Source organism: Lepidochelys kempii, chromosome 8 (assembly GCF_965140285.1).
Source record: "Lepidochelys kempii isolate rLepKem1 chromosome 8, rLepKem1.hap1, whole genome shotgun sequence".
Classification (NCBI taxonomy): Eukaryota; Metazoa; Chordata; order Testudines; family Cheloniidae; genus Lepidochelys; species Lepidochelys kempii.
This window is the reverse complement of record NC_136387.1, coordinates 23355058-23367211: the sequence shown is the minus strand read 5'-3', so window position 1 is coordinate 23367211 and position 12154 is coordinate 23355058. Positions and strand designations below refer to the sequence as shown.

Here is a 12154-nt window from a genome sequence, read left to right as displayed (position 1 = left end):
ATACACAGGAGTACACCTTGTTAGTTTGTTTATGAACAGATCTGATATTCATCGCTACTGAGTCTTGTAATTCTTCTAATATAAACCTGCAAATATTACCTGTTTTGTTTAGAAATCAAAAGATAAGCAGAACAGTGCTTTGAAATTTCTCCTGTTCTACATAGCAAACATAATATTAATGGATTAAAAAAACCAAGGCATATTAATTTGCATTATGAGTTTTCACCCGTGAGCAAAGTACTGCATTTCTAACAACGTAAGTGAACAAGTTAAAAAGAGCAGGGCAAGTCTGCTCCCCTCCCTCAATCATGTGTTAAAAATGAAGTAAAAAGCAAGCTCACAACTGATGTAGATTTAGTTGCCGACTATTTCACATGATCTCACATTCTCCATATCTGTAGCATCAGGGCTTAGCAGACTAGTCAGAGCTTGCCTTCTAGCAGAAAGGAGCAATTCTCATTCTCTTAGGCACTAAATCTAATGAACATTTGCTGATCTCAAATAGCTGGCAAAAAAAGAGGTGCTGAGGAAAGCTTGTGAGAAAGGAAATCAGGTGCTCTGTTTTGATAGGCTTTCCTATTGGTTATTAATGTGATTATGCACTAAGCACACTTTGCAGTTTTCTGGTGTGCTCTTATTTATGCCCTTTACACAGAGGTATCCATTACTTTTTATATGATTTGGCAAATTTAATGAACAGGAGGAATTGGGTCAAATAGATTGGGCAACAGTGCAAGCGGCACACTGCCTACAGATTGTATAGAAAGTTTTGGCAATTTGATACTTCTCTTTTCCTTTTGTAGTACGTGCAGAAAACCTGTACATAAACAGCAAACTGCTGAAAAACCAGCATTTAGGTCTTAAGCTTCCAGTAAACAGGTGGGTTATGGTTATCATCAATGAATCAATCAAAAGAGAGGCAGCAAATAAAAACAAACTGAGATGGGCTACTGCATGTTCATGTCCTATGCATTACAGTTGTAACCATGTCTGTCCCAGGGGTGAGGTAATATCTTTTATTGGACCAACTTCTGCGGGTGAGAGAGAAAGCTTGTCTCTCTCTCTCTCATCAACAAAAGTTGGTCCAATAAAAGATATTACCTCACCTACCTTGTCTCTCTAATGTTCATGTCCTGGCAACTTAAGTTAGGCATAAGGTGTTCACACTGAGGAAGTCAAAAGCAAATAAAAGTCATGCAAATATATTGTATATCTGCAAAGATTTGCATAAAGTTAAGCTTTTGCCATGTTTGTGAAATTGATAAAGCAGAAGTTAGTGTCAAGTGATTATTCCAAACAGGCAAGAGGCAGCAGTCATCTGCAGAGGCTGGCTGGAAGCATGAAAATCACTTAATGTGAATGCCAGTCTTTAGGTATTTCTACAGTAGTTTAAAGCTTTAAGGAGAAACAGGCATAGTCTGACACCAAAGTGATTTTTATGTTCCCATCTTTATTCTGTCAGTGGTTTACTGCCATATGCACCAACACATTCACATGCAAAAATGCCCAGCCAGGCAATCCATAAGAAAAATCCAGGCAAGAATGTGTACACTGACTTATTTACACACAACTGATTAAAATGCTGTGGTTTTGTGCTCCTGGCACATTGTGCTGTAACAAGTAACAGCGGAATAAGAGTAAGCAGGAAACACTCTATGCAACACTTGGGAAAGGAGCAACTAACTCTACATATTAAAATGTTGAGGTTTGTTTATACCTATGTGTAGCTTTCAAGACAAGGTGTTAGTTTGCTGATTTAAGTCTGTCCTTGGGAAAGAGTATATTTCTATCTAGAAGAATAAAAACCTAGGAAATTGATGTTACTCGTTGCTTTAGCCATGGTGGACAGACTTTAATCTGTAAAACCACATGGTGAACCCCTACCAAAGAATGCTGTTAGCTGCTCTCCAGTACCCTGATCTTGCAGAGACTTAAGTGCATACTTAGTTTTTACAGGAAAAGGGGCTAAGTTGCCAGAGCTTTGAAGAGATGCACTAAATATATTGCACTCTCTTTGACAGCCCCTGAGAAGAGGAGTGGGGCAGGGGCATTCTCATCACTAGCACCCAAGGTGATCTACCATGTACTCACTGTGTAAGTGCCTTAAGAAAGGTGGTGAAGAAAACAGTTGTCAAAGTACTGCAAATATGAGAAATTTTCAAAAAATAATTAGAAGCTTAAATTTAAAAAGTTATTTTTAAAAAAGGACCAAAGCTCTTTTGTTGATGCATAATGCACGTTTGATAGGCAGAGCAAAGAGTCACAAAAACTAATTTATGTTTCAGACAGATGAAGATTGGCTGGGTGAGATTTCATGTAGCTAAGTCTACTGCTCTCAAGAACGGGACTGTCTTGCAGTAAGCGAAAGAGCTTGAGCCTAGAAAGCACATACAGGAGGAAGAGACTTCAGGTCCCCCTCTAATTTCATTACTCACTAATTATGGTAACACTTATCTATCTGGAGTAACTCTGAAAAGTCAGGGTATCTTGCGTACACGTTTTAATTGTATGACCACAGCACATCCTTCAAATGGCCATGCCTCAAGACTCCCATTCCCAGCTGGGGTACAAGGAACTTTACTGTGAAGTGGCAAGTTCAGGGGACTAGCCTGATCAAAAATCAGTTTTCCAAATGTAGTTTTTAACTCTCCTATTGTGCCTATGTATTACAATGATTCTCCAAACATACCTGCTGCAACATTGATTGCTAATGGAACAAATAAAATAATACTTAGGTGTTACAGAGTACTTTTCATGGCACAAGACACTATGTCAAGCCGACAGTTTATGTCAAGCCCTAAGACTACTATATCAAATCAACATCTCTTGCACAAGTAAATTTAATGCATGTAGGGTTGGATGCCTCACCACATCTCCCAGAAATCCAGTCAGCAGCTTGGCTGCGTGCGTGCATCCATGCAGCTGTATATGACTGCTGATGGACTTAAGTCATTGCTCAGCTCTGGCACTAGGGACTCTACTCCTTATTTGGAGGTAAAACTCCTAACAAAGGACCAGAGTCTGATCTCAGTTACACCAATTTAAATCCAAAAGCCAGAACTTCACTGGATTTAGTGAGATCAGATGTAGCCTGAAGTCTCCTCTCTGCATCAGTGAAAAGCACAGGATAGGGCTTTCATTGGCTTTCATTGCTAAGTCTATTGTTTTAACACAGCCTCACATGATTAGGAATGAAATCTTTCTGCCATCAGTACCATTAGCAATAATTCTGACAGAAAAACAAAGTCCCCCAAAAGCTCCAGAGACCTTTTTCACACAGATCGATATCTAGCTCACTATACTCAAACCTAACCCCAAATCCTGAAAGCAAATATCTTCCTTCTCAAATCATCCACCTTCATAATTTATTTAGATCAGCACCACACTTTACATCGTATTGAGCCTCTTACAAATATGGCTGCTGAAACTGGTAACGTGCCACAGCTCTAGAAATCCTTATTATATGCAACTTCACTTAAGGCTACTGGGAATAGACAAGTACAGAGCAGGAGTAGCTGGAGGACTCAGCTTTCAGCCTCACTGCTCTACAGAGAAGAGTTCAATTTAAGAAAACACTGACTTCAGCAGAAGCTCTTGAAACAATCCTTCCTTCCTAGGGATTACACAGTGCACAAGACAGATGGAATGTTTTTAACCTGGCTCTTACTAGATTACTCAAAGGATGGGTAAAAAAAAAACTAACACACACACACACGTATGAGAACTTTTTAGCTACTATTATCAACCTGAGGCTGACTAACCAGATCAGTAAAAAATTGTTTCTAGATTTTTCAGTTTGTTTTGTGCATTCAACAGCACTGTGTATAGTCAGTTTCAGTTTGTGCCCTGTGTGATCACTTGCCCTTTTATGTATGCATCTTCCAAACAACATTAATAATAAACGGAGAGAGGATTTTTTGTAAAAATAATAAAATAAGGAAAATAAAATAATAAAAGCACCAAAAGTGTCTGGACAACTCTGGCAGTGGCATAGTGCCTACCAACAGTTACCAACTCATATTTTCAAACTGACTAGATGTCAATTAACACTATGCTTTAAATACAAGAGAGAATGCAATATTTGGGCTGCTGAAAATTGCATCCAATATTCCAATTACTATTTTTTAAAAAGTATTCTAAGCATCCAATTTTCATCTGTGTTTAGCCAGGGAACTAAGACTTCATACAAGAAGATTACTTACACTCATGAAAACCACATCTGAAAACCAATCATATTTGGCCAATGTATACTAAATAATAATTCTATTTTTTTTTTTTGGCCATTTCCTTATTTCTGAGCATTGCATGCAGGTGCTCAGACACCGCAATCACAGGGGCATATAAGTACTTAGAATCTAATTAAATCAATGAGAAGACTGTTTTCCCTGAACAATTTCATTAACAGTACCCTTTGGCACAAATTTGTCTGAGAGGCAGCATAGTTCAGTGAATAGAGCATTGGGCTGGAAGTCAGGAGACTGTTCTATTTCCAGAGAGCCTAATGACCTGCTGTGATGCTTTGGGTGAGTCACTTCACCTTTGTGCCTCAATTTTCCCATGTGTAAAATGGGGATACTGATATTTACCCTCCTATTTGAGATCCATGGATGGAGACTGTCACAGAGCCAAGTAGTTTTTCACAGCCATTCTTTTATGCACAGCAGATTCAGAGATACATCGGCACTAGAGCTGGAAAAACAGTTTTGTTTGAAAAACTGACACAAAACTGCCTCTAAGAAAAAAATGTGTCTTTGCCAAATTTGTTTTTGAAATTTTCCAGTTTAACAAAAATGGAAACATTTCTGAAAAAGACTGAAATGTTTCCAACAATTTGATTTTTGTGTGAGGAAAATATTTCACATTTTTTGATCAGCTGGACTATGCACTTTACAAACAAGACTTGAATAATTTAAAAAATGTTATCCCATTAGGAAACTGGTAGAAAGTCTTTTAGGTCTGAAGGGAAAGGAAATTTGGTATTTTTATAGACCCTTGTCCACATCTATTTTCAGAGTTTGGTATAAAAGAAAACGGACATTCTTTTTGCAGAAGAGATTGAGTTCTTTTCTAGAAGGACAGGTCAGAAGTGTGACTAGGGTGACCAGATGGCAAGTGTGAAAAATTGGGATGGGGGGGGAGGGGTAAAACAGGCATCTATTTAAGACAAAGCCCCAAATATCAGGACTGTCCCTATAAAACTGGGACATCTGGTCACTGTAAGTGTGACACGTCGGCACCCCTGTGAGGTGAAAGACTGCATGACAGAGCTATGTGTAGCACAAGCAAGAAAGTGATTCACTTTTCACAAGTACTAAAAATTTAAATTTTTCTTGTTGAGTGTCTCTGACAGTTGCTTCCTCAATAATGGTTTCAGCAAGGCAATTTCAAGCAGTAGAATTTTCCATGGCCAGGGAGGGGGGAAGAACCCACAAAAACAAAACAAGCTCCTCCCCCAAAACAGACATCTAGTAAGATTTTTTTTTTCCCTTTTAAACAACAAGTGCTTTGGGAGATTTACCCACTTTTGTCTACAAAGAATTTTACCTAGTCATGCAGTTTTGTTATTTCTACAAAACTTGTCATAAAGATTACTGTGCACACAAATTATATGCATGAATTACTTACCTAACATTTCTGTTTTTAATTTTTCATTCCGCTCTTCAATCTGTCTAGGTAATCGCTGAAAGAGTGTAAGAGAAGACCAGATTCAGAAGGATACTTTTGGCAATCTTATCAGATAAATGTATATACTGTATTTTGCATACACATACCCAGGTCGTAGACCCACTACTTATGGTCTAAAAGAAATACAGATGTAAAACACAGACATTTCCATCTTGTTTAAAAAACCTAACATCTGCCCTATTAGATGGGGGAAAAAATCAACGTTCATTTATAAATAATTTTTCATGTCTAGGTTAAGGTGGTCAGATGAAGCCTATTTGCTTTCTCCTATTTTAATTGAAAAGCAAATAGAATTAAAAAAAAAAAGACAGAATCAAAATCTATTTTTAGCTATATCTCCAGTGTGGCACTTATTAGTCTTGATAAAAGAGACTGTAAAAAGCCGACTGCAACCAGGCACCGTGTTTAAGTTATGAACACAGACATACTGGGTGTGGGAGGTGAAGGGGAGATTGCTGGGAATCTGGGTCATTTGCATGAGATTGTAGAGAACTTCCATTTTATGAAACATATTAGAAAATTTCAGATGGTACTTTTGCCAGCTGTTCTTTAAATTTGCTATTTATGCACTTCAGGATCTCTTGTTTTAATAAAGAAGTACCTTGTTATGTAAGACATGACACACCCAAATCTGAGAGATGACAGAATGTTAGAGATCAAGGACTCTATCCTGCAAGTTCCTCCATGGTGGAGGGGAACTCCAGCACCCATATGAAGTCACACTGTGCAGTATCTGGGTCCTAGTTACATACTCTTCTTGCTATTGAGTATCGCATTAGGCCTTTGGTGCAATCCTCAACAATGAAAGCTTGCAAGTTTATTTTAAAACAAGGATATTAGGCAATTTTACACAAAGTCTTAAATTTCTAGAAGTCAAGGATTTCTTAAAATTATGCCTAAAACAGTTGCTAAGCCATCAAGTCAGCTCACACCCTTATAGTGCATTCTACAATGAGCTCTTGCCAGATGAATACCATGAAAATATTAACGAGAAGTTTGTTGCATTGTAAGTGTATACAGTACTTCACCAAGACAGAATTAAGGGATTAAATTTACCATTTTGGTAAAGAAAAAGAGGAGCAGTCTAATGTATATTGATTCACAGAACCATCACTGTTATAACAAAATTAAAATGTAGTATGGATGACATCCATTCATTGTACATCACATATATATTCAAAGGAATTTTTCTGTTGTGCTCATCAGCTTATAACAGAGCATTTAAGGGAGTAATTCTATGCATTGAAAAACTGCAATCACAGCTCTTAATGCTAGCAACTCTTTTTGCTGGAGATAGACCTGTGAAGGAGCAGAGACAGAATAGCTCCAGAAGTACCCTCCATAGATACATAAACAACAATCACTGATTATAACAGGTGAGGAATTCACTTCTCACCTGCTCCTGGAACTCTAGAGATCTTTATATGTGTAATTCACTTTTCAGGGGGGATAAGCAGGAGTTGGGAATGAGTGAATGGGGTATTCAGAGGTAGAGGAATCTCAGTTTCAGGAAAGGGTGGAGATACCAGGTAGGAGGAAGGGTACAGAGTGTTCCAGATTCCCCTAACTATAGGTAGTGGGTTCCACGCATAGCTGTAATATGTCGTTAGCAATTCCCTCACGTAGGTAAGCACAGTAGATCCCTAATACTAGCTTTGACATAGACTTAGTTTATTAAGAATCCATGACATAATGATTCTGCAGCCACAGAGTTGAGTGCACAAGAACATCAACAGTAACAAAACTTATTTATATGCTATTATAAAATTATTAGAACATTTTTTAAAAGATCAAGACCTCTCCAGTTAGAACCTTTGAACACAGAACGTTTGAACTGTAGGAAAATTTTGCATTTTGTTGGATTATTTTTATACACCACCACCATAAAAAACTCTGAAACTAGGGTTACAGTTTCAAAATGCTGGATTTTAAATTATTCTTTTCTTGTAACAGTTTGCTTCTGAAGTTGGATAAAGAACTAGAACTGAAGTTTGCTTCGTGTGTTACATTCTGTAATTTAAAGCCTTTCTGAGCCATTATATGTAGGTTAGCTGTCCTGACATTTTTTTATATCTATATAAACAAACACCTATTTATAACAAAGAAAGAAGCTCCTGGAGAGAGAGCTGCTTTTTAAGGTTTCTTTACAGACCATTGCAGGCTGGTAGAGACACGAGATTACAAATATCAGCATTGGGTTATTTGTTCTGTTTTTGTTTGTTTTGCTTTTAAAAGTATGTCCTTGAAAACTCCAGGTGCCTTTGCTGTCCTGTATTAGAGGGTTGGCAGGTATGTGGGGGCAAAGATGCCCCTTTGAGTTTCCACCATTACTGCACCCATGGAAGAATGTCTTGCTATGCCAGAGCTTCAATACTAACGAGAAAAAAATAGGCTTAAAAAAAAAAAAGTCAGAAAAACTGCAGGAGTGAGGGCTGTTAGGGTATGGAATAGACCCTAATTTTCTAGAAACCACATTGTTCATTTACAGCTAGATCAGACAGTTGTGCAGGATAATGCACCGAAAGATAGCCAGAAAGGCTTTTCAACAGATATTCTCTGAGGAGTGGCTCCCACGGAGGAATGCAAAAACTTAAACTCCCCTCCTGCCTCTCAATGATATTGATCCCCACTGAACTAGTTATTTCTGCTAAAGTAAGTAGCAGTGATAGTGAAAGATCCAATGTTAACATTAATGTGTGCCACTGCAGTGGTGTGTAGACAAGCCCTCAGTATCTTGCAAGGGGTATATTGCAAATTGGACTGAAATAAGACAGGTGACAAACCAGGGTATGTAGGCATCACTTACTCTCTCTTTACTTCCCAACTACAAAAATAAGGATAATTACCCAACATGAAAGCACTTTTTAAAGCTACACATCAAAGAGAGCACTGTGTCCATCCCTGACCGGTACAAGGTCGTGAGTGTCTCACGTGTCCCTTCCTGACTGGTACAAGGTGTCAAGCGTCTCGTGCAGTCAGGCTCTATCAGCATTAGGTACATTTTCACTGGAAAAGGTCTTTTGTGATTCTGAAACTCACATTAGATTGGTTTTGCAGGCAGTACATTAGCAATGAGAACTAATGTCTATTGCCTAGTTTACACTTAAAAGTTTTGCTGGCATAGTTATGGTGGCTAGGCGTTTTATTTTTTCTAAAGTCACACCCCTTGACATAGCTATTCCAGCAAAAGCCCCAATGTAGATGCAGTTATACCAAACACGAGGCTCTCCTTTTGGCAGTATAGCTTATTTTATTCAGGGAACTGGTTTAAGCAATACCAGCAAAAGAATTCTTTTGCTAGTATAAATTGCATCACTGCTAGCTGCTAAACCAGCAAATCCTTTCTAGTGTAGGCAAGGTCTATGACCGTTTAAATAAGAGAATTTTCAACTAGCCAAAAAGCCTTCTTTCTTTTTTTGGTAACATGTTGTTAAATTTAGCATTAATGATGGCCAGTGGCTCACATTCCACAGACTATGGTTTACTTGTGGTGGTTTGTTGACACCTGGCTGTTCATATGGCTCTTCTGTTTTCAGCTGAGCAACTGCATCTTGATTCATTAGGAAGGCTTTTGATACAGTCCTACATGACACTCATAAGCAAACTAAGGAAATGCAGCCTAGATAAAATTACTATCAATGTGGGTGTATGCTTTGTTGAGACTTTACTCAGAGTAGTTTATCAATGGTTTGCTGTCAAACTGTGTGGGCATATCTAGTGGGGTCCCATAATGGTCAGTCCTGGGTCCAGGTCATTAATGACTTGGATAGTGGCGAGAGTGCTTATAAAGTTTGCAGATGAAAACCAAGATGGGAGAGGTTGCAGGCACTTTGAAGGAATGGATTAGAATTCAAAACAACCTTGACAAGTTGGAGAATTGGTCTGAAATAAACATGAAATTCAACACAGACAAATGAGAAACCAAATACACATCTAGCCAGTTATTCCCCATTTTGTAGTTAGTAATACTGCCGAAAAGGATCTGGGCGTTACAGAGAATTACAAATTGAATATGAGTCAGCAATGTGAAGCAGTTGTAAAAGGCTAATATCATTCTGGAGAGTATTTAACAGGAGTGTGACCTGTAAAACACAGGAGGTAACTGTCCTGCTCTACTTGGCACTGGTCAGGCCTCAGTTAAAGTACTGTATCCAATTCTGGGGGACTTACTTAGGAAAGATGCGGACAAATTGAAGACAGTCCCAAGAAGAGCAACAAAAATAATAAAAGATTTAGGAAAGCTAACCTATGAGGAAAAGTTAATAAAGATGGGCACGTTTAGTATTGAGAAAAGACGACTGAAGCTGGGACCTAATAGTAGTCTCAAACAGGTTAAGGTCTGTTATGAATAGAACTGTGATCAGTTCTCCGTGTCCACTGAACGTTGGACAAATAGTAGTGGGCTTAATCTGCAGCAAGAAAGATTTATGTTAGAAAGTTTTTCCTAATATTTATCTATAAGGGTGGTTAAGCTCTGGAAGCAGCTGCCAAGATACTGTGTGAAATCACCATCATTGGAAGTTTTGAAGGATAGGCTAGACAAACACCTGTCAGGGATGGTCTAGGTTTACTTGGTCCTGCCTCATCACATGGGGCTGGGCTTGATGACTTCTTGAGGTCTCTTCCACCCCTACATTTCTATAATTCTGTCATTAAGAGGCATTTAGATGCACCATGTATGCTTTCCTAATATTACTTTCTGATATAATCAACTGCAGTGGGTATCACACAGAGAGGTTATACAATTTTGAAGGGGAAGTGGTCTACAGAGTCTTGAATGGAAGAAGGGTCCATGAAACATTTTATAGAGATGTGGTGCACTGTGTCACAGTTTGAGAAACTTTGCTATCCCACATTTTGCACAGATTGTTTTATAATGAACATTTTTCCAGAAAAATTGCAGTATGTACCAGATATTAAATCAGTGAAATGCAGACACTTTAGAGAAGTAAAATACCCCAATATACCCTACATTGCAAGAACAACAAAAATTAGGAAAGACTCTGCTAAAAAGAGAACAAGTACAACAACAGCAAGGACAAAAAAGGGAGGAAAAGAAGAGTCCATGTATTATAGGAATACCTATAGATTTTAGGGACTATGGTGCTAAAATACAGGATATGCTAGAAGCTACAGAAAGTAAGAGAATCATTGATTTCTCAGTTAAGGTCTCCAGAATTTTTAACTGAATTATTAGATTAAGAAGTCATGGCTTCAGTGAAGAGCAAAATGATAAACAAGGATAACGACATATTTACGCATGTATTTCTAGAACATCATAGCCCCAGCACATCTGTTACACATGAAACTAATGATGGGTGACAAGCTTGTCAATTCACTAGGCTGTTACCAAGAGCTGTGTGCTTAGGAGGGTATTCTGCCCTCATCTAGAGACATATGCAATTTACATTAGCATTAGTGGGAGTTACATATACACACACACACACCACTAGCAGAAGAGAATCCTACTTAATGATCCAGTCTCAAAAAACGTAGTTTCAGTTCTGGTTTCAAGCCAAGGTTCTCTCTGGTTGTTTCCAGTGCTACTCCTAGAGCAGCATAATGGGTTTTTAACAGAAAATGAAATTTATTTTAAGTTGTACAGTGCAGAATTAGAACATTGGGTATCAATTTAAGTAATTTTAGAGTGTTTTATATCAAATCGAACTATACAGAAGTTTAAGCAGTTTTTAAACTGCCAGCAGGCTTTAAAATGTAAGACCATTCAATTATATGATCAAAATGTTCAAACTTGGAGCCTCAAAGTTAATAGTGCTGGACAAATACATGAAGGCATGCATACAAACCACAAAAACAGTCCCTGCCCCTAAGGAGCCTGCAATTGACACACAAATGGTAGGAGAGGAAACAGGCACAGAGATGTCATGCGGCAGGTCAATAACAGAGCTGGAATTAGAATCCAGGTGTCCTCATTCCCAGTCCAGTGTCCTATTCACTAGATCAAATTGCCTCTCATATACAATTTTAGAACTAAAGATGTACACACAGGGGCTTCAATGGAGCTACACCAATTCTCATGAAGTGATCTTCTCCATAACAGGGAGTTAGCATTTTGAATTCAATGCTAGATCTAAATGTTCAAAATTTGGGGTAGGTGTGGGTAGTTCAAGCCAGTCATGACTGAAAACCTCAAAAAAAAAAAAAAAAAAAAAGATTCAGTTCACACTCTTCTTTTTTCCTGGGAAGGTGCGATTGAGTCCCAGGTTAACATTAAGTGCATTTTTTAAAAATAAATAAAAGTTAGCGATTTTAGGGTCAGATGTTTAAAGTTCTTAAGTCTTGACCTAACTGCTCTAATGAAGTCAATGGGAGATTTACCACGGACTTCTATGGAAGAAAACCTAGGGCATTGCTGAGCAGTTTCAAAAATCCCATCATTAACCAACACCTGTGCCACAGGCGTGCTATGTTGCTGACATTTATGCAGTCTTTCTAGATGCGTATCCTT

General features: G+C 38.2%; 1 protein-coding gene across 5 annotated transcripts in view; it reads right to left on the bottom strand.

Annotated features, from left to right (window-relative positions):
- TTC1 (tetratricopeptide repeat domain 1) overlaps positions 1 to 12154 on the bottom strand; it is a 68240-nt gene that overhangs the window by 35621 nt on the left and 20465 nt on the right. For 4 of the 5 annotated variants that reach the window (XR_013636155.1, XM_073355867.2, XM_073355868.2 and 1 more), the window contains exon 7: positions 5626 to 5680. Coding sequence is in view for 4 of the 5 variants with exons in the window: in XM_073355867.2 (XP_073211968.2) it covers positions 5626 to 5680 (55 nt within the window). In the remaining variant the exon portion in view is untranslated. Of the gene's footprint in view, positions 1 to 4591; positions 4690 to 5625; positions 5681 to 12154 lie in introns of those variants that run through there. The other variant, XM_073355872.2, reaches the window with a different exon arrangement.